Below are 20,230 nucleotides of genomic sequence, written 5' to 3'. Positions count from 1 at the left end.
ACCCAGAGGAAACCCACGCAGACACTGGGAGAATGTGCAAACTCCACGCAGACAGGCTGGAATCGAACCTGGGACCCTAGTGCTGTGAGGCAGCAGTGCTAACCACTGGGCCACCATGCCACCCAGAGAATGATAGCCATGAAGGGGCAAGAGAAGAATATTTATTAAAAATCAGTGTTTTGAGGAAATACATTTTTATTGTGCAACTGAAAATAATCTTAAAGCTTCAATAACAGTATGATACTATTTTCCTTCAATTTCAAAATGTCTGTCGTAGAGAAGAAGCGGAAAGGTGTGAATCATTTGTATTGTTAAAAAGAGCATGAAATCCCATTAAGAAGAAGGTAAAAGTAATAGGACTTAACAGTTCTTTCCTTCATAGTGTCGACTATTTTCTAAAAGGGGAAAGGCTTTAGAAATCTGAAGCACAAAGCGACGTAAGAGTCCTGGTTCAGCATTCTCTTACGGTCAACATGCAGTTTCAGTTGGTAATAAGGAAGGCAAATATAATGCTAGCATTCGTTCTGGGAGGGTGGAATACAAGTGCTGGGATGTATTGTTGAAGTTGTATAAAGTTCTGGTCAGAATACAGTTCTGGGCCCCATATCTAAGGAAGAATGTGCTGGCCTTAGAGGGGGTCCATAGGAGGTTCACAAGAATGATCCTGAGAATGAAGGGCTTGTCTTATGAGGTTTCTGGGCCTGTACTCAATGCAGTTTAGAAGGATGGTGGGGAGCTCTCATTGAAACTGAGAGGCCTGGATAGTGTGCACTTGAAAATGATGTTTTCACTAATAGGAGAGACCTGGACCTGAGAGCACAGCCTCAGAGTAAAGGGCCGAAAATGTGTTGCTGGAACAACGCAGCAGGTCAGGCAGCATCCAGGGAACAGGAGAATCGACGTTTCGGGTAAGAGCCCTTCTTCAGAAGTCCTTCAGGGCTTATGCCCAAAACGTCGATTCTCCTGTTCCCTGGATGCTGCCTGACCTGCTGCGCTGTTCCAGCAACACATTTTCAGCTCTGATCTCCAGCATCTGCAGACCTCACTTTCTCCTCAGAGTGAAGGGTCAAGGGTAATTTTATCTGTGGAACTGAATCCGGCAGAAAGCTGTGGAGTTCAAATCATTGAATGTATTTAATACTGAGATAGATGGGTTCTTGATTAGTAAGAGGGTCAAGGGTTACAGGGAGAAGGAAGGAGAGTGGAATTGAGAAACATAGCAACCATGATCGTATGGCAGATCAGATTCGATGGGCCGAATGGCCTAACTCTACTCCTATATCTTATGTTCATATGGACCAGAGAACTATCATTATTCATAGATATAATGTAACTAGCTATTAAGCAATATATATATTCTGTTTATCAACCTTGAGCCTATCTTCTGATGAAGATGTTGTGTAGATATCTTCTCCATTTGGTATCAGTAACTGAATTGTGTACGAAGAAGAATTTTTAACAGGAAATCTACCAAAGGCATCACAGATGGTTTTGGTGATAATCACAACAATAAATTTTTATTTCTGTCTCTATCTTTCCCTGTTAGCACTCTCCCTCATGCTCTCACTTTGATCTCTCTTTTTTATCCCTTTGTTCCAGTTTTTATTTCCCTTTGTGTTACTCACATCAGCCCTCTATCCCTCATTATTCTTTTCTTCTCTTTCCCCTTCTGTCATTCTCCCGAAAGAAAACCCTACCTCAGTTCCTGCTCAGGATTGGGACAGGAGTGAAGCCAACCAAATAATTTGACTTGCCTCATTGCTGGTCAGTGGGATAGGAAACAGACTTTGTATAATTTATAATAAATCATTGATCTCTCCTGTGGCTACCTTCAGTCCTCATTGGTTCACTTGCATAAGGAGGCAGTAGGCATCTGAGCATTGTCATTGGTTTAACAGATACTGCAGTGGGATTACTCCCAGAGCCGTACTGTCTGCTCTGCTATCTGCACAAAAATACCTTTGTTAGCCCATTTATTCTGAAAACATAATCGACCAGTTTGTTGCTGGACTCATTGACAATCCTGTATACAGTTACATGAGAATTTAATTACATTCTGTTTCTTCTTCTTTCAATCTCCTTCTTCCTTTTGTGCTTTTACCTCCTTTCTCCTTTACACTTTTTCTGCTTCTCTTCGTCACTCTTATTTGTTCTTCTTTTTCCTTCTCCACCATCTCCTTCCATGTATCTCTCCTTTCCTCCTCTCTCCTTCCAAAACTTTCTTCTTTCTCCTTTCATTTTACTTCTTTCGACTTCTCCCTTCCCACTTGTCCCTTCTCTCTCCCTTTTCCCCTATCTTTATCCTTTCTGCCCCTGTTCATTCTCACCATTTGTCAACTTTATACCTGTTTGTCTCATCTAGCCCATCAGAGTCATGGATTGAAATCTTAGCCCAGAGAAATTAAATACAACCAAGGTCTGCTCTCTCGCAGGAAATTGGCCATTTTTCAGATCCAGTGGAGTCAGATCTACTCTGGTTCACCTGTCCCATTATAATCAGGACATCCCATCATGAAACAGAAGAGCTGAGGAAAGCAGCAATAGTTACCAAGCTCACAGTAATGTTGTGCTGCTGTTTGGGACACAGACCTGAATTCTTGCATTTCAATATAATACAGACTGAGAAGTCAGCACTTTCAATAGCAACCCTTTTAAAACCATTTGCAAGAATAAAATATTTTTATTTAGTGGCAGCAATAAAAGTAAATCTGAGCTATTTCTCCTTCTGATAGCAACTTCAGCTCTTGTATCATGCCAGTAGTCAGAGCCTTAGTAAAACCCAGACTCAATTCCTTTTCTATATTGAGTTAGGTTGTCTTTACGGTCTTAAGATTAAGTTGGCCTCCCCTCTTTTGCTGAGGGAGAGAGAGAATAATAAGTAAACCAGCTAGCATTTTGCATGCGGGAATCCTATCCAGTCATTGCTGCTATTAATTCGAGAGATGTAGGTGTCATTAGCCAGGCTGACTTTTATTATTCATCTCACCATTTCCACAAGGGAGCACTTGTCATTTCTCATCTTTACTCGAGCCATTTCTACTTCCTGGTTTCCTGATCTTGTATCATCCATCTCTATCCTGCTAATACAATAGTTATTTAACAGGGCCACCCCTCCACCTTTTCCTAGTCAGCAGTCTTCCATAAATGTCATCTACCCTTTATTATTCAGGTTTCAATTTATCTCATCAGTCAGCCATGTCTCTGTGATTGCTGTCAAATTATTTCTATTTGTGCTATCAACTCATCTGTTTTTTTCTTGAAAGCTACATGCATTAAGATATAGAGCCTTTGATTTTGTCCTTTTATTTTTTTTTAACCGTTAGCATTATCGGTCAATTTACTTTTAGATTTGTGCTCTCTATTCCTTCCTATCATGGTCTTTTCATTATTTCCTTATTTATTCATTTCTCTCTTGCTTTATCCCTACTCTGATTTACTATATCATCTTAAATGTAATCTCTTGTCCCCATTGTATAGTTGAAAATCCTTGATATTTTCCTTGTTACATGGCTCACTGGAACATTGGCCCCAGCACAGTTCAGGTGGGGATCATCCCAATGATACAGTCACTACTTTCCCCAATACTCTACAGGCTAGGATCCACTTTACCTACACAAATCTCTAAACCACACTCATTTCTTTAATCAAACTTATCTGTATCAATTTGTGTGTTACTCAGGTTTACAAAGATTATAATCCTCGCAGTTCTGCTTCTTAATTTGGTGCTTAGCTCCTTATACTGACTCAGCAGAATCTCATTTCATGATCTGCCTGTGACATTGATACCTGTGTACGGACCATGACGACTGGATCTTCCCAATCCGACTGGAGGTGCCTCCCCATCCCTGATGTCCCAAACTAAAGCATTGGAAGACAGTGCAGCTTTTTGAACTTTTTGTTTTTGCTGCAGAAAACATTGTCAATCCCCCTTATTATACTGCCCCTATTCTGATATTTTTGCTCCCCCCTGCATTTGAATGGCCCCCTGATGCCATGATGCCGTGGTCAACTCGCTCATTCATCCTGCAGCTCTTCCTCTCATCCTAGCAGATTGAAAGAACTGCACACCTTTTGAGTAATTGGAAAGGCTGATGCCCTTCCTCTCATGCCGTCTGAATTCCTTTACCTGTCTACAATTATGGTGGAGGAAGTGGATGTTGAAGCTGCCTGTCAAATGGACAGTCATGGCATTGAACATTTTGAAGGTGTTTGGAGCTGCACTTGTCCAGGCAAGTGGATAGTATTCCATCATGCTCATGACTTGTGCCTTGTTGGTAATGGGCAGGTTTTGGGAGTTCATTTACTAGAAACAGTCACACTCCCCTGTGCCCAATCACTGATTAAATCAGAAGACCTTATCCTAAGTGGTGTGACCACCTCCTGGTACAGGATAGTCAAGTAACTTTATCACTTCCTGATGTGTTGCAATATCTACTGCAGGGTCTCCAGCTCCCTGACTCTTGAGTTGATGCTCCTCAAACCATAAACATTTGCTCCAGACGGTCTTGCCATGGATCACGCTGGCATCCAACAGCTCCCATATTCTGCAGCCATGACTCATCACTTACCCTGCCATCCCTAATATGCTGCAAATAACTTCTCAATTATTTTATTCTATTATTTATTTTCCTTTTGTATATTTTTTTATTAACCTTACCACCTATTCCTATTCTATTTTTAAGCCTTAGGAACAGATTAGATCTTAAACATTTATCAGACATTCACCAAAAAGCTAGCCTCTTCCCTATAGTGGAGTAAGACCCAATTGCTACAGCTGAAAAAGTTAGAAAAGGCAAAGGAAAAGCTCTTTCTTCTATTCCTCAACTCCCTTACTCACCCAACTCCCAGCACTCAGCTCAAAATGTTCAGTAACACCAATTGGAAGAAGCACTGCAAGGAGCTAGGATGTAGAATGTACTCTAGCTGGGGAGCTTTGATGTTCTCTCCCAGGAGTGGCTCAATAGCACCACTGCTAACCAAAATATGCCAAGCTGACATAGCTGCTAAACCTGATATGTAGATGGTGGTGAAGGAACTATTGGGGAAAAAAACTTACGTGGCACCATCCTCACCAGTAAACCTGTTCCAGATGCATCTGTCCATGACAGCATGAATGATTATTGCACAGTTATTGTGGAGACAAAAATCCAGTTTCTGACTGGGGATATCCTCTAGTGTGTTATGTAGAACTACCACTGTGATGAATAGGATAGGTTCAGAACAGACCTAGCAACTTAAAACTGGGCATCCATTAGTCTCTGTGGGCCTCAGCAGAATTGTATTCAACTACCGTTTGTTCCCTCATGGACTGACATGTCCCTTGCTATACTGTTACCATCAAACCAGATGATCAACTCTGCTTCAACGAAAAGTGGAGAGGAGTTTACCAGGAGCAGCACCAGTCATACTTAAAAAATGAGATATCAATCTAATGTAGCCGACAACACAGGACTGCTTATGTGCCAAACAGTGGGAGCAGCATGCAATAGACAAAGGTAAGTGCTTCTGCAACCAACAGATCAAATCTAAGCTCTGCCACATCAAGCCATGAATGATGGTGGACAATCAAACAACTAATATGAGGAGGATGCTCTGCAAATATCCCTATTCTCAGTGATGGGGGAGCACAAAGCATCAGTGCTATTAACAAGGCTGAAACATTTGCATGTATTTTCAACCAAAAGTGCCAAGATTCATCAGATCACAGACTTCAGTCAGATTGATTCCCTCCACATGATATAAAAAAAAGCTGAAGCCACAGAATCTTGCAAAGGCTATGAGCCCTGACAGCATTCTGGCAACAGTACGGAAATATTGCGCACCAGATACTGAAGCAGTCCTTGCTCATGAGCATCAAGAACTGGACAACATCCAAGCCTATGCTGATACGTTGCAAGTAACAGAGGCATTACACAAATGCAAGGCAATGACTATCTCCAACAAGATGGAATGCCACTATATCTCCTTGATATTCAACAGCATTACCATCACTGAATACCCCACAATCAATATTCTGGGGATTTCCATTGATCAGAAACTTCACTGGGCCAGTCAGATAAATACTGTGGCTACAAGAGCAGGTCAGAGGCTAGACATTCTGTGGTGAATAAATCAGCTCCTAACTCCTCAAAGCCTATCCACTGTCTGCAAGCCATAAAACATGGGTGTGATAGAATGCTCTCCTCTGCCTGGATGAGTGTAGCTCTAACAAACTCAAGAAGTTCAACACCATCCAAGACAATGTAGCCCATTTGAATGGAACTCAATCCAGCAGTTTCAGCATCCAATTCCTCCTCCACCACCACTGCACAATGACATTGGTGTGTGACAGCTACAAGATGCATTTCAGCAACTCACCAAAGTTCTGTCAACTCCAGCTTCCAAACTTACAACTACTGCCATCAAGAAGGCAAGAGCGGTAGGTGCATTGGTTCACCTTCAACTGCAATTTCTCCTTCAAGCCTCACACCCTGCTGATTTGGAACTATCACAGGATCTCAGAGATGTTAAATTGAGGAATTCTGTATATGTTGTTTAAAATAATATATTTTATGACGAGTCCTGGGAGTAGCAGGGCTTGAATTCCAGCATGCTACCCCAGTGAGGTGTGACAGGTTAAGTTATTGAACTGGTTAATCCATTTAACATAATTTTGAACCCTGCCTTGGCAAAGGCTGATCGCTTTTTAAAAGCTATCTTTATTTATTTGTTCAATATTAATTGCCTAACTCTAATTGCCCTTGAGAAGGTAGTACTGAGCTACTTTCCAGAACTGTTGCAGTCCCTGAGTTAAAGAAGGAAAATGTGCTTAAAACAGATGTCAGGTAGCAAGTACAATTGAGAACCCACTTGAATATAGAAGGTTCAAATGGGAGGTAAAAAGGAAAATGCAAGAAATAATGCAGACATTCAGCTCATCATATTTGCACCAGCCAATAGTGCCAAATTGTGCCTTTTCTCCACGAACCTGCACATATTTAAATAGAAATAATCATCTAATGCCCTCTTGAATACCTCAATTGAGCCTGCCTTTACTACATTTCCAGACAGTGCATTCAGACCCTAACTATTCACTGTGTGAAAAAGATTTTTTTTATCTCAGATTTGCTTCTTTTGCAAAACACTTTAAAATTATGTAGTCTGGTACTCAATTCATTGAGAAGTGACAAGTTATCTTTATCAAGTCTGTTCATACCTCTCGTGAGTTTGAAAGCTTTGATCAAAGCTCCTCTTCACCTTCTTCCTTCCAAGGAAACGGATTGCAACTTCTCCAAACTTTGTTCACAACTGAATTGTTTAATTCCTTAAACCATTCTCATACACACTCCTGCATTCTTTCCAATCCATTCACATCCTTCCTATAGTGTGGTGCCCAAAACTGTACACAATACACAGGTGAGATCGCATAAGTTCATCGTGATGTTCCTGCTACGGAGCTCTGTGCCATTATTACTGAAACCTGGAATGTGGTACAATTTCTTAACAGCTTTCTCTCGTTATCCTATCGCCTTTAATGAGTTGTGCACACATACACCCATGTCTCTGTGCTCCTGAGTATCCATTTCAATAGTACCCTAATTTTTATATTATCTCTCCATGTTTTTTGCATCACCTCAGACTTCTCTATGAGCAATTCACCAACTCCACCAAGATGTCAAAGTTCTACATTGTCCCCCTTACAGTCTACAGATCTCCCAAGTTTTATGTCATCTGCAATCTTTACATTGTCCCCATTCACACCAAGATCTAGATTATTAATATTGATAAAGAAAAGCAAGAAAGTCCCAATACCAATTCCTGGGGAGCACCACTTCAAAGCTCCTTCCAGACCAAAATAAACCCACTAACCATTACTCTCTTGTTTCCTTTCCTTCAGCCCATTTCATATTCATGTTGCAGCTATTCCTGTTATTCCAGAATCTATAACTTATCTTACATGTCTGGTCTCTGGCATTGTTCCAACAGCCTTGCCCTCCTCAATCCTCCTTCAAAAATCCTAACAAGTTATGATTTTCCCTTAACAATTTCGTGCTGAGTCTTCCAAATCAGCCCACATTTTTCTATGTAACATGTAATAATAATCATTTTCAGAAGATTCCCCCACTGAAGTTAAACTGACTGATCTTTAGTTGTTGGGCCATGCATCTAGCCTCTCTGTATAAGTCCCCTTTTGAATCTTTTATCAATCCAAACCCTTTTTTAACCATATGTTTACTATTGATATGCATATAGAAAACTTTGGGATTTCCCTTTTTGTTAACTGTCATTCTTTTTATTATAATCCCTATTTATTTCTTGCATTTGCCTTTTTACCTCCCTTTTGAACCTTCTGTATTTAAGTGGGTTCTCAATTGTACTTGCCACCTGACATCTGTTTTAAGCGCATTTTCCTTCTTTAACTCAAGGACTGCAACAGTTCTAGAAAGTAGCTCAGTACTATCTTCTCAAGGGCAATTAGAGTTAGGCAATTAATATTGAACAACTAAATAAAGATAGCTTTTAAAAAGCGATCAGTCTTTGCCAAGGCAGGATTCAAAATTATGTTCAATGGATTAACCAGTTCAATAACTTAACCTGTCACACCTCACTGGGGTAGCATGCTGGAATTCAAGCCCTGCTACTCCCAGGACTCGTCATAAAATATATTATTTTAAACAACATTTACAGAATTCCTCAATTTACCTGATCATCAGATGGAGGTTGACTGAAAGCCATGAGACAAGGCTCTGTCTTTAACAAAAATTGCTATTTATTACAAGTAAATAGACAGTAGCTATGTAAACAATTATGAACTGTCAACATATAACCCAAACTAGTTAAAACCCTAGCCCCTTATAAACTCCCCCTTACATACACACCCACAGACAGGAAAGATGAGTATTATAGGAAGATGGAAAGGCTAGGAAATCAGTTCAGTCGCACCTGTTCACAGAACTGCCCGAGATGGTTCTTGCACTGATCAAAACGCTGTTTCTCAGTCTTCCTTCTCCGGATACTTTCACTGGTTTGCAGGAGGCACTGTTGCGTAGTTCGTACTTAAAAAAACATCTCTAACTTATTAATTAAAAGCAATAACTTTCAGGAACTGTTAAAGTTAAAATAAACTGATTTTCTTCAAGCTTAAAGTGGGAACACTGCAGGGAACAGAGAGTGCTGTCAGTTTGTGGAAATGTGTTGGCTTCTCCCCATCTTGTTTACAGCTCCAAGTTGTTCAGTTACCCAAGAACCAGTCACATAGCTATTTTCAGGCAAAAAACCTTTACTATCAATAACTGGTCACTAGTCGCCAGACCATTCAGCTCCTTGTTGCCGGCTGAATCTCTATTTGTACATGGCCTTGGCTTCAGCTTGTCTGCACCTTGTTCCACTTCTGCTTGAACCAACAGCTGTCTAAGCAGTTCTTACAATGATGTCAGATTAACTTGATTTCAAAAACATGCAGTGTTCCTTCAACAGCCCTTGGTTTTAAAACAGACTTTTTCTCATTTCTGTCCACAATTAATAATGCTGAAAAATAAAAGAAGTCACAGTCTTTACAAACCTGTGTATTCTAATATCCACATGTTGAGTGAAGGCTGTGTCAGCTCTGATGCCTTTCATGCTCAAATAGCCTAATGTCTGATCTGATCGTTGATTTTTCTTGAAACTGGCAGCTTTCTTTGCTTAGAATCACCATCAATGCAAACAATAGATGAAAGGAAAGAAGAAAGACTTGAATTTATATATCAGCTTTCACCACTTCCAGATTTCTCAAAGTGTTTTACTGCAAATACAGTACCTTCAAAGTGTCTGTTCTAATGTAAGAAATACATCAGCCAATTTTTACATATCAAGACCACACAAAGTGGCAGTGAAACAACTTACTAGATAAGCTGTTTTTTTAAGTGATAGTTGAAGGATAGATTTTGGGCTGAACATTGAGAGAATTCCCCTGCCCCTCTTCCACAAAGCATTGTGAATTCTCTCAGGACCATCTGCGAAGGCAGACCTCCATTTAACATTTCACCCAAAGGGGTCACCTCAGGCTGTGCAGGAATCCCTCAGTACTGCACTTGGGGAGGCAGCCAAACTGAAATTACAACGCTTTAACTCTGAAACAAGAGTGCTACCCACTGAGTGAGGGCTGTCAGATTTATGCCTAAGGTAGCTTGGCAAGCAGCAGCTTGGAATGATCCAATGCTCCCAATACTCCGCAAACAATCTTTGGTACAGCCTGCCAGCTATCAGCTTATTAATATCGTTTTTCACATGGTAATTATGGGCCATGTTACACATTCCAATCCTCAAACAGTGATCTACAACAGAGCTGTTTCAGTGACAAGCAGGAAGCAGGCAAGCTGTCTTAATAACTGACAGATGTGCTGCCTTACTTTACATCTATTCCAGCGAGGTTCCTCATCCTGCCCTCTTTCAGTCCCTGGATTCATTCATCCTCTGCAAACGGCAGTTTTGATGCTCGCAGTTGCCCCCACTGTAATTAGACCCCTTGTGGCGATCATTCATTTTATGCCAAGCTCTGTATGGGGCAGTGGGGGGGGAGGTGGGAGGTGGTGTATGAATACTGCATCTCCACCCCCTGCTCCAACCCCAGCTCATAATCCTTTTTCATTGACCACGGAGTCTGAATTCTCCTGGATATTGTCTCCCTGTGTGATTATTGAGCCAAGGAGACACTACCCCTTTTGTTTTTGTTAAAGAAATGGAATATGAATGAGTTTTGTGTGAGCCACTGGAGTTGGACTCCAGACTATTCTGTTTGGTTTGATCATTTCTGGCGCCATCAAGGTCCTTGCCATATGAAAAACATTTCCCCGCTTGGGAGAATTGTTGTTGCCATGTAGTACTAACAGATGTTTGAAATTCCTTTGCCTTCCCTTCTCTGATTTCTCCCCTCTTCTCAAGTTGCTGGGTACACTTCCCTGAACCTTTCCCCACCCTCCCCAAATAATTAATCCACGTGGCCAGCGTTCAGACGTGAGTGTAATTAGTAAACATTGCCAAGCTATTCTTCCGTCGGAGTCATTACAGCACCTGACTCCAATCAATGCTGCAGTCACCCAAAGCCCCAAGTCCAGCATAGGACAGTAGATAGTCACCTGACTCTGATCCCTGTAGAATTTATTCATCTTAGGAAAGATTGACATTCAGTCATTGTGCATTTTCATCTCATTCCCAGCTCAGGGATGCCTTACATTTGAATGTTGAACTTCCAACTGCCATTCTCTGAACTCAACGATGCCCTTTTATTAACTTTGTTCCTAAAGGCACCACTTGCTATGTCACCTAATTTCGTGCCATCAAAACAACTTAGATGCATGGCTCTCTATTCTTTCATTCAAGTCACTGATAAATATAGTGCAAAGGTAGGAAACATCACTAGTACATTCTACTAATTGGAATTTATATTCATTTTACTTTGACTCTCGTACCTCCTAACCAATTCCTGATACATGTTTGTAGATTCCCCCAATTCCATATGTTTTAAAAAAAACCCTGCAGATTCTGGAAATCAGAAAAAAAACTCCAGAAATTGCTGGGAACACTCAGCAGCTCTGGCTGTACCTGTGGAGAGAATTAACGTTTTGGGTTCAGTGACCATTCTTCAGAATGGAAGAATGTGCTTTCATTTTGCTAACCATCTCTTGTGTGGTCAAATGCCTACTGGAGGACCATGTAAATGACATTCATAGACGGAATTATACACCGTATCATGCCTCAAAAACCTGATCGCATTTATATCTTAAGGAGAAAGCGAGGACTGCAAATGCTGGAGGTCAGAGTCATAGAATGTGGTGTTGGAAAAGCACAGCTGGTCAGGCAGCGTTCGAAGAGTAGGAGAGTCGACGTTTTGGCATAAGCCCTTCCTGATGAAGGGCTTATGCCTGAAACGTTGACTCACCTGTTCCTGAGATGTTTCCTGACCGGCTGTGCTTTTCCAGCACCACACTCTTTGACATATTTATATCTTAACCCCAGCTCAGGAATGAAATATGATCTGTAATGCTTCTGCAGCTGTGATCTGCTATCTTAGCACAATGAAGCCAGACTCAGTTACACATTGAACAGCATCTTCTCTTGACATCTGTGCACAGGCCTCAGCTGCCTGCAAAGGTTGTCACCATATTATAAAACGCTGTATATATTAATCACCTAACTAAAACAGAGGAACCATAAGATAAAAAAAAACTTCTATCTAATTTGTCCTCTCGCAGGATACAACGATAATGGAGTTGTTAACTAATCACAACAATCAATCTCTTATCATTTAATCTATTACAGAGTTAGAGTGAGGTAAGGAAAACCCAATTTGGGAAAGCCTGGCCTATCCAGAGATTGAATGTCAGCTGTTTCACTGACCATGTTACACTTAAGACTGTCATGTCACAAATTGCTAATATTTCTATCTTAAATTTATCTAATTTTCAATTAAATTTTTCAATTTGGGGCGGCACGGTGGCTCAGTGGTTAGCACTGCTGCCTCACAGCACCAGGGTCCCGGGTTCAATTCCAGCCTTGGATGACTGTCTGTGTGGAGTTTGCACATTCTTCCCGTGTCTGCGTGGGTTTCCTCCGGGTGCTCCGGTTTCCTCCCACAATCCAAAGGTGCGCAGGTCAGGTGAATTGGCTGTGCTAAAGTGTCCATAGTGTTAGGTGCATCAGTCAGAGGGAAATGGGTCTGGGTGGGTTACTCTTCGGAAGGTCGGTGTGGATTTGTTGGGCCAAAGGGTCTGTTTCCACACTGTAGGGAATCTAATCTAATCTAAATGGATCAATACCAACTATTGCTGCCATTTCAAGGGAGAGATTGTTGGAGTTACGCCTGACATTTAACTAATCTATAACAACATGTAGAAAGCATGAAAAGCGTTTATGGTACCAAAGAAATCCACTGTAAACTCTTTGAGGAATTAAGTCACTGACAGTATACAGAACTAACCTTCATATTGTGTGGAGGAATTAAGTCACTGACAGTATACAGAACTAACCTTCATATTGTGTGGAGTACATTATAAAGTGTACTTTGTACTTGATAAATTGTTTATTTCTCATTCTGAAATGTCAGCTGAAGATTTGAGTGCTATTAGGTTATTAGACCCAATCCCTTTACAAAGTCAATAAACTGCGGAACAAAAGCAGAAATTGCTGGAAAAACCCGGCAGGTCTGGCAGCACCAGTGAAGGGAAAGCAGAGTTAACTTCTGGATCTACTGACCCTTCTTCAAAACAGATTATAGATTATGCTGCCCTAGCTATTTTCTCACCATAACCTCAATCCTTCTCTCTCCAAAAAAAAAGTCCAGTGGTTTCTTGAGCTCAATTATGGGATGAAAGCATTGTGCCCTGACATCCCTTCCTCCTCCTTCTATTAGCCTCAAGCTCTTTCCTGATGAAGGGCTTTTGACCAAAACGTTGATTTTCCTGCTCCTCGGATGCTGCCTGACCTGCTGTGCTTTTCCAGCACCACTCTAATCTTGACTTTAATTTCCAGCATCTGCAGTATCCATTTCCACCTTGAGGTTACTATGGTCAAGTGCGTTTTTCAGACATTGATTTGGTTGCTGTTTTTGTAAAAGGTTTGACCTTCTGACTTTGAATCAGTTAATGTCACTGCTTAAGTAATGGAGAGAAAAATTACACTAAGCACCAATATCCCATGGCACAGCCTGAAGGCCTCCTCCATTTCTCCTTGTATTTCATCCTCTAACATAGTCAACAATTTGTCAGGATTGATTTTATCTCTTGCAATCTCCTGCATCTCTATCTTCCTTTAAGGCACACTTTCAAACCGACTTCTGTGATTATATTATTAATAAGCTGTCCTATTTCCCCTGATGTGGCCCCATGACAAATTTGTTTGACCGTCAATGCTGTGAATTATCACAGAGTGTTTACAATGTTAGAGGCATTATATAAAAGCAACATGTAGTTCCCTTTATAATGGTATGAAAGTATAATTGTTTCAACAGTTCAAATACATTTCTACAGCAATGTTCTAAGCCTTGAAGGAATGGTAGTACCCGTTTTTGCAAAGCATCCTTCATGAAATTCCACTACATTTTATGTCAAAGAATTATTGTCTTGAAGTGTAATCATTGTAATGTCAGAAGTCTATTTGCCAGTTTACACTTAGCAAAATCCCACAAGTAACTTTGAGATAATGACCAGATAATGTTTTATCATGATGTTGGTCGGAGGATAAGTATTGGCCAAAACAGTGGTGAGAATTCTTGTTCTCTGTTGTGGGATCTTATATGTCCACCTGAAGAGACAAATGGTACCTTGATTTAATATCTCTGACAGGGCAGTACTCCTTCAATTTTCTGACTCAGAGGTGAGAGGGCTATCCATTGAGTTAAAGGCTAACACTTCTGTGACATTAGGCATATAAATCAGGCACTCAGTGGTCTGTTTTCACTCACCATCCCATGGGCCCTTGGCCAAATAAAATAGATTGAACATTTGATACAAGGGAAATGAGATTAACTTGGCTGTAACAAAGAGCCTGATATAGACACAATACACTGAATGGCTTCATTCTAAGTCTCTGTTAAGACATTAAATAGGCAACATACTGAGGTTGTATGTGTGTGCTTTATTTTACAGATGTGAATGAATGTGAAGAGAACAATGGAGAATGTGAAGGTCAATGCTGTAATACCATCGGTAGTTTCTACTGCAAGTGTCTGGAGGGTTTGAAGTTGAAAGCTGATGGGAAAACCTGTGAAGGTAGGGATAAAGCACATGGACATTTGAGCTTTTGAGCACCATGATGTGAATTTTGTTGGAAGCTTGTTAAGAACCCCAACTTTTGGATTGAACTGTTGTGTTTGAAATAGATTTATTGGAGAAATAGAATCACTTCATTTCCGACAGTAGTCCATTGATGGGTTTATCAACTGTTTATCCTGGAATTGATTTGAACTTCTATTGATCACAATTTGTATGTCAGTTATTATTGAATTATGGGAAAAAAATCAAGCACCAGATTCCTCAGTGGAATGTGTATCAATTGAAAATGATCAAGAGATCAATGTATTTTAAGCGCACAACCTTTCGTTGTTACGTGAAAGAGAGAAGGAGAGAAACCAAGTGAGAAAGCAGTGGGCACTGGAGTTTAGAACATGGAATGAGATATGTTTGGAAATTGAAATGTGAAGGAGAGATGGATGCTAGTGATTAGAATGTGGTTGGGAGTTGGGTGCGAGAGGTTGGAATGTAGGTGGGTTTCAGCTGCTGGGAAAGGTTGTAGGTGGAAGGTAGGTGTTGGAAATTAGAATGTAGGAGTGAGATAGACACTGGGTTTATGATGCTAAAAGTGCTATCATACTAACATGCTTAGGGTGTAGGTTTGCTCGCTGAGCTCAGCGAGCAAACTTTCACCCTAAACCTCAACCTGAGCTACAAACCTTCACAAACCTTGCAAAAATACTAACATGCACTGTTTGACTACGGTATCAGTAGGTAACACTTAGATACAGTAACAGTTCAAAATATTTGATTGTGGTATTGGTGAATGATGTTTGACTCTCATGTGCAGTTTTACACCTCTTGTCTAATTTGTAACTATTCACGTATACCCCTCAGGACAACTTATTTCCTGAATCTGATCCAGGAAAAGTCAATGAAAGATTCCAGAAAGATTGTGGAGCTTATAAATTATATTTTATGACATTTCGTTTGAACCCTCTGATCACGTACTTCATTGTTAAGTGTTTCAGCTATTTATGTTTTCTCTGTAAATTTTAGCAGCAATTTACTTTGTTTCTAACATTTATCATGCCAGAGGGATTGTTATTTTCCTTTACATATTTCTATCACTATATGAAATCAGTAAGTTTCCATGCAGGTTCGGTCAGAAATATGTGCCAACAATTTCTGGTAGAATAATTTTTATAAGTTCTATTCTTAAGTTCTACTATTTGAAATGTGCATTGTATTTCCAAACGTTGTCTCTCTTAAGATTTCAGTTTTGTAGTTATTATATTTCAAATGGTTTTCAAGGTGTATTTGCTGATCTAAGACATTGTAAGTCTTCCGTTGGTTCTACTTTACATGTTTTGTTATCATTTTGTTCATGAGGATTCCAGTTGCCATTTTGATTCTTGGCTGTACATGACATTGGTTACTCTGAGTGCTGTCACTTTTGAAGAGTTATCATTGTTCTATTGTTGAGAATATAACAAAAGAATATTAAGAAGTGCTTGATGCTATCAATACTGTCAGAGCGAGTTTTTATGAGAACATTGTCAGAGCGAGTTTTTACGAGAACAATTATTATTAGTAACAGTAAGGCTTTATATTATAAAAGGTTGATGTCTCACCAAGGCCATAACTGACAGCTAAGACAGTAAAGGTCTTATTCAAAGATTCAAATACATATTTCAAACTCGCTTCAGACACTGAATACATGAATGGAATCACATTGGGTGACATCCAGTGAGGTGGTCAACGATTGTGGTTGGTGAGTGCAGGATGTATTCAGTGCCGCCAGGAACGGAAATGAAAAAACTGGAGGAGGAGGAGTGCATGAGAAGTTTAGATCACACAAAGGGTATGAAGATGTAAGGATAAAGATAGAGGAAGCCTGTTACTTAAAGCTCTCGTGGTAATGGCAGCTATAATTTGGAAATCCACACATATATTTTCATGAGAATAAGAATGAATAGGATAAAAAGATCTTGTAAAGGAACATTGGGGAACAGATGTAAGGTAGTCAAATATGGGCTGCCTGGGCTGTTTATTTCAATAGGTGAGGGGAATCCAGTTGCAACTGTGGGCTGAATCTTATAACTTTTTGGCAAAGTCTGAGCTGCAGTGGGTTTTTTGGAGGGTCAGTTGCTATGAGGCCATATCTTATTAAATTCACCTCATTAGTTACTTTCCACACCTATTTCATCTCTCATGTTTGACCTCCACCTCACCTTCCCATGTACTGTTCCCAGAACTGTTCACCGCTCACTGTCTCTTCCAGAATTCACTGGCCTCCCTTGTGCCCACACCATTTTTAAATGTCCATTGTAGAGTTGGATAAGCACTGTCAGTCTGGAGCTGCCCTCTGCAATTCCTGAGCTTTGCCCCAGACATGGCAAATGGAGGTAATTAGAACCTCAGTTTATGGGTAGAGTCTTGGAGGTCTTGTTGGACTTGGTAGTGCCAACCCCAGGACCAATCATGGAGGCCACAACACCAGACCATGCCAGCATGTTCCATGGTTGCCACCTGGGTTAAAGCAGTCTCAGCCATTTAGAGTAATGCCCAGTGCTGTAGAAAGAAGGTCAAGTCCTTCTCCACTCTGCCAGTATAAGTGCCATCACCTTCTCTCCAATACCTCACATTCACTTGATCTCAGCTGCCGTACCCACCTCCCACAAAGGGTCATGCTCTACCACTCTCACTGTTACCTGCAACATCTTCCTCAAATTGTCACTCCCCCAACTTCTGACACCAGTAACCCTGCATGCCCTCTGTGCTGCCTTAGTCCATAGAGGAGCAGAATTAGGGAATTCAGCCCATCGATTCTGCTCTGCCATGGCTGATATCTTATCCAAAACTCCTGCTTTCACCCCGTAACTTGATCCCCTTGCTAATCACAAACCCCTAATCCATCTTTGCCTTAAATACACTCAATGACTTGGCCTCCACACCCTTCTGTGGCAATGAGTTCCACAGATTCATCACCCTTTGGCTGTAGAAATTCCTCCTCATCTCTGTTTCAAAGGGTTGTCCCTTCACCCTGAGATTTTGCCCTCAGCGTCTAGTTTTTCCTACAAGTGGAAACATCTTTTCTAGTTTTAATCCCAGCAGGCTTCTCAGTATTCTGTAAGTTTCAAAGAGGTTCTCCCCCCATCCTTCTAAACTCCATCGAGTACAGACCCAGAGACGTCAACCACTCCTCATATGACACATCTTTCATTCTCGGGATCATTCCTGTGAACCGCCACAGGGCCCCTTCCAAGGCCAGCACATTGGTGTTACATTAGCCATTTTTCAGTCCTTTTGGACCTTTACTGATTTCAATGATTCCTGAAAGGTCACCACCATGTCTCCCCAATCTCCTCAGCTAACTCCTTCAGAACTCTGGGGTATAGTCCATCTGGTCCGAATGATTTATCTACCCTCAGACCTTTCCATTTCTCAGCACCTTCTCCTTAGTGATAACTACCGTGCCCGCTTTTACCCCGACTGTCTTGAAGTTCTGGAATGTTACTAGTGCCTTCCACTAGGAAGACTGATGCAAAGTATCTATTCAGCTCCGCTGCCATTTCTTTGTTCTCCATTGCTACTTCTCCAGCCTCATTTTCCTGCAGTCTGATGTCCACTCTTGATTCTCTTTTACCTTTAATACATCTAAAAACCTCTTTCAGTCTTCTTATATATTACTAGCTAGCTTTCCTTCAGATTTCATCTTCTCTATACTTATTGCTTTATTAGTTGCTCTATGCTGGTTTTTAAAGGCTTCTCAATCCTCTGGCTTCCCACTAATCTTTTGGTATAACCCTTCTTCAGGACCCAGGGTTCTGATAAAGGGTCACACACTGCTCCACCTCCTGATGCTGCCTGGCTTGCTGTGTTCTTCCAGCCTCCTGCTTGTCTATTTTGGATTCCAGCATCTGCTGAATTTTTGTCTCCCGCTAATCTTTTGCTTTTATGCTTTCCCTGACTTCCCTTGTCAACTGTGGTTGCCTTGTCCTCCCCTTCATATGTTTTGTCTTCCTTGGGATGAATTTCTGCTCTGCCTCCTGAATTAACCCAGAAACCCCTGCTATTGCTGCTCCCTTGTTTTCCCAGCTAGGTTCCCCTTCCAGTCAACTCTGGCTAGCTCCTCTTCCATTTCTTTGTAGTCACCTTTACTGAATTGTAATACGTTACATCTGATTCCAGCTTCTCCCTCTCAAACTGCAGGGTGAATATTATCATATATTGGTCATTGCTCCTAGGGTTTCTTTCATCTTAAGCTCCATAATCAAGATCATTACATCTCATAATCCAGAACTGCCTGTTACCCTAGTCGGTTCTGTCATAAGTGGTCCAAAAACCATCTCATAGGCATTCCACAAATTCCTTTTCTTGGGATCCACTGCCAATCTGATTTTCCCAGTCTACCCGCATATTGAAGTCCCCCCATGATTATTATAACTGTGCCTTTCCTACATGCCTTTTCTATCTCATGATTTATTTTCTGCCCCAGATAAGGGACAACCATGAGAAGAAAGGCAGGACTGAAGGTGTTGTACTTAAATGTCCCCAGTATATGAAACAAAGGAGCTTGTAGCTCACACTGAATACTGACTGCTGCTTGGGGCTTTTTCTATTGCGGTTCTGCAATTCTAATCATACAGATTATACGCCTTCTTACCCTATATCACTTCTTGCTATTGATTTAATTTAATTTCTTATGACAAAGCAACCCAGTACCTTGTGCCCCTCTGCCTGTCCTTTCAATAGAACATATATCCTTGAATATGTTCCTAGCCCTGATCCCATTGTAGCCCTATCTCTGTAATACTCACAACATTGCACCCACCAATTACAAGCTCCTTTGTTTCATATACTGCGCACATTTAAGTACAACACCCTCAGAGCTGCGTTGGCTGCCTTTCTTCTCATATTGTCCCCTTAACTGCTGTGTCTGAAGTTAGATTCCTGACCCTTTCCATACGCTCTGTCCTGTTACTTGATGTGGAAACTTTAACAACCACTCCTGTGCCCCCAACCAGTTTAAAGTCCTTATGACCACTCTATTTAACCTTTCTGCGGAGATCCTAGTCCTAGGTTGGTTCAGATGAATCTGCTTCCACTTCCTTTACCGGTGTCTCAAATAAATACCAGTAGTACAGTAAATAAGTACAAAAATACATGCTTTTGGTCCCAGTGGTACTGTTGCCACCTGTCCCAGTATTGATGCCAGTGCCCTAAAAAATGGAACCCCTCTTTCTCATACCACTTCTTTAGCCTTGTGTTTACTTCCCTAAGCTTATTATCTCTTTGTCAATTTTAAGGGGGCTCAGGTAATAATTATAACCTTTGAGGTCCTGATGAAGCAGTGAGACATCATACTGGAGAGAGACAAAGTGGAGGCAGAAACAATGGGCTTATTCTTAAGTGCAGGAGTCAGAGAGGGGTTGAAAGTACTTCACCAGAAACATGCATCTGTGTCCAAGTCTTGCAAAGACATGGCTTCTCAAATGTTGAGATGTCGAACAGAACAGAACTGTTTGGCAGAAAAGTTG

At 41.0% G+C, this 20,230-nt stretch overlaps 1 protein-coding gene across 2 annotated transcripts in view; it reads left to right on the top strand.

Moving 5' to 3' along the window:
- LOC122540385 (uncharacterized) overlaps nucleotides 1-20,230 on the top strand; it is a 435,023-nt gene that overhangs the window by 187,202 nt on the left and 227,591 nt on the right. The window contains exon 5 of one of the 2 annotated variants that reach the window (XM_043676046.2): nucleotides 14,604-14,726. The exons of the other annotated variant lie outside the window; for it this stretch is intronic. Coding sequence (XP_043531981.2) covers nucleotides 14,604-14,726 — 123 coding nt within the window. The remainder of the gene's footprint in view (nucleotides 1-14,603; nucleotides 14,727-20,230) is intronic. 2 annotated transcript variants of the gene reach the window in all.

This window comes from Chiloscyllium plagiosum, unplaced genomic scaffold, assembly GCF_037043375.1.
Source record: "Chiloscyllium plagiosum isolate Xiang-an unplaced genomic scaffold, Cpla_swu_hap1 HiC_scaffold_37, whole genome shotgun sequence".
NCBI lineage: Eukaryota > Metazoa > Chordata > Chondrichthyes > Orectolobiformes > Hemiscylliidae > Chiloscyllium > Chiloscyllium plagiosum.
Note: the sequence above shows the minus strand (reverse complement) of the source record. Positions and strands in the feature narration are given on the sequence as shown.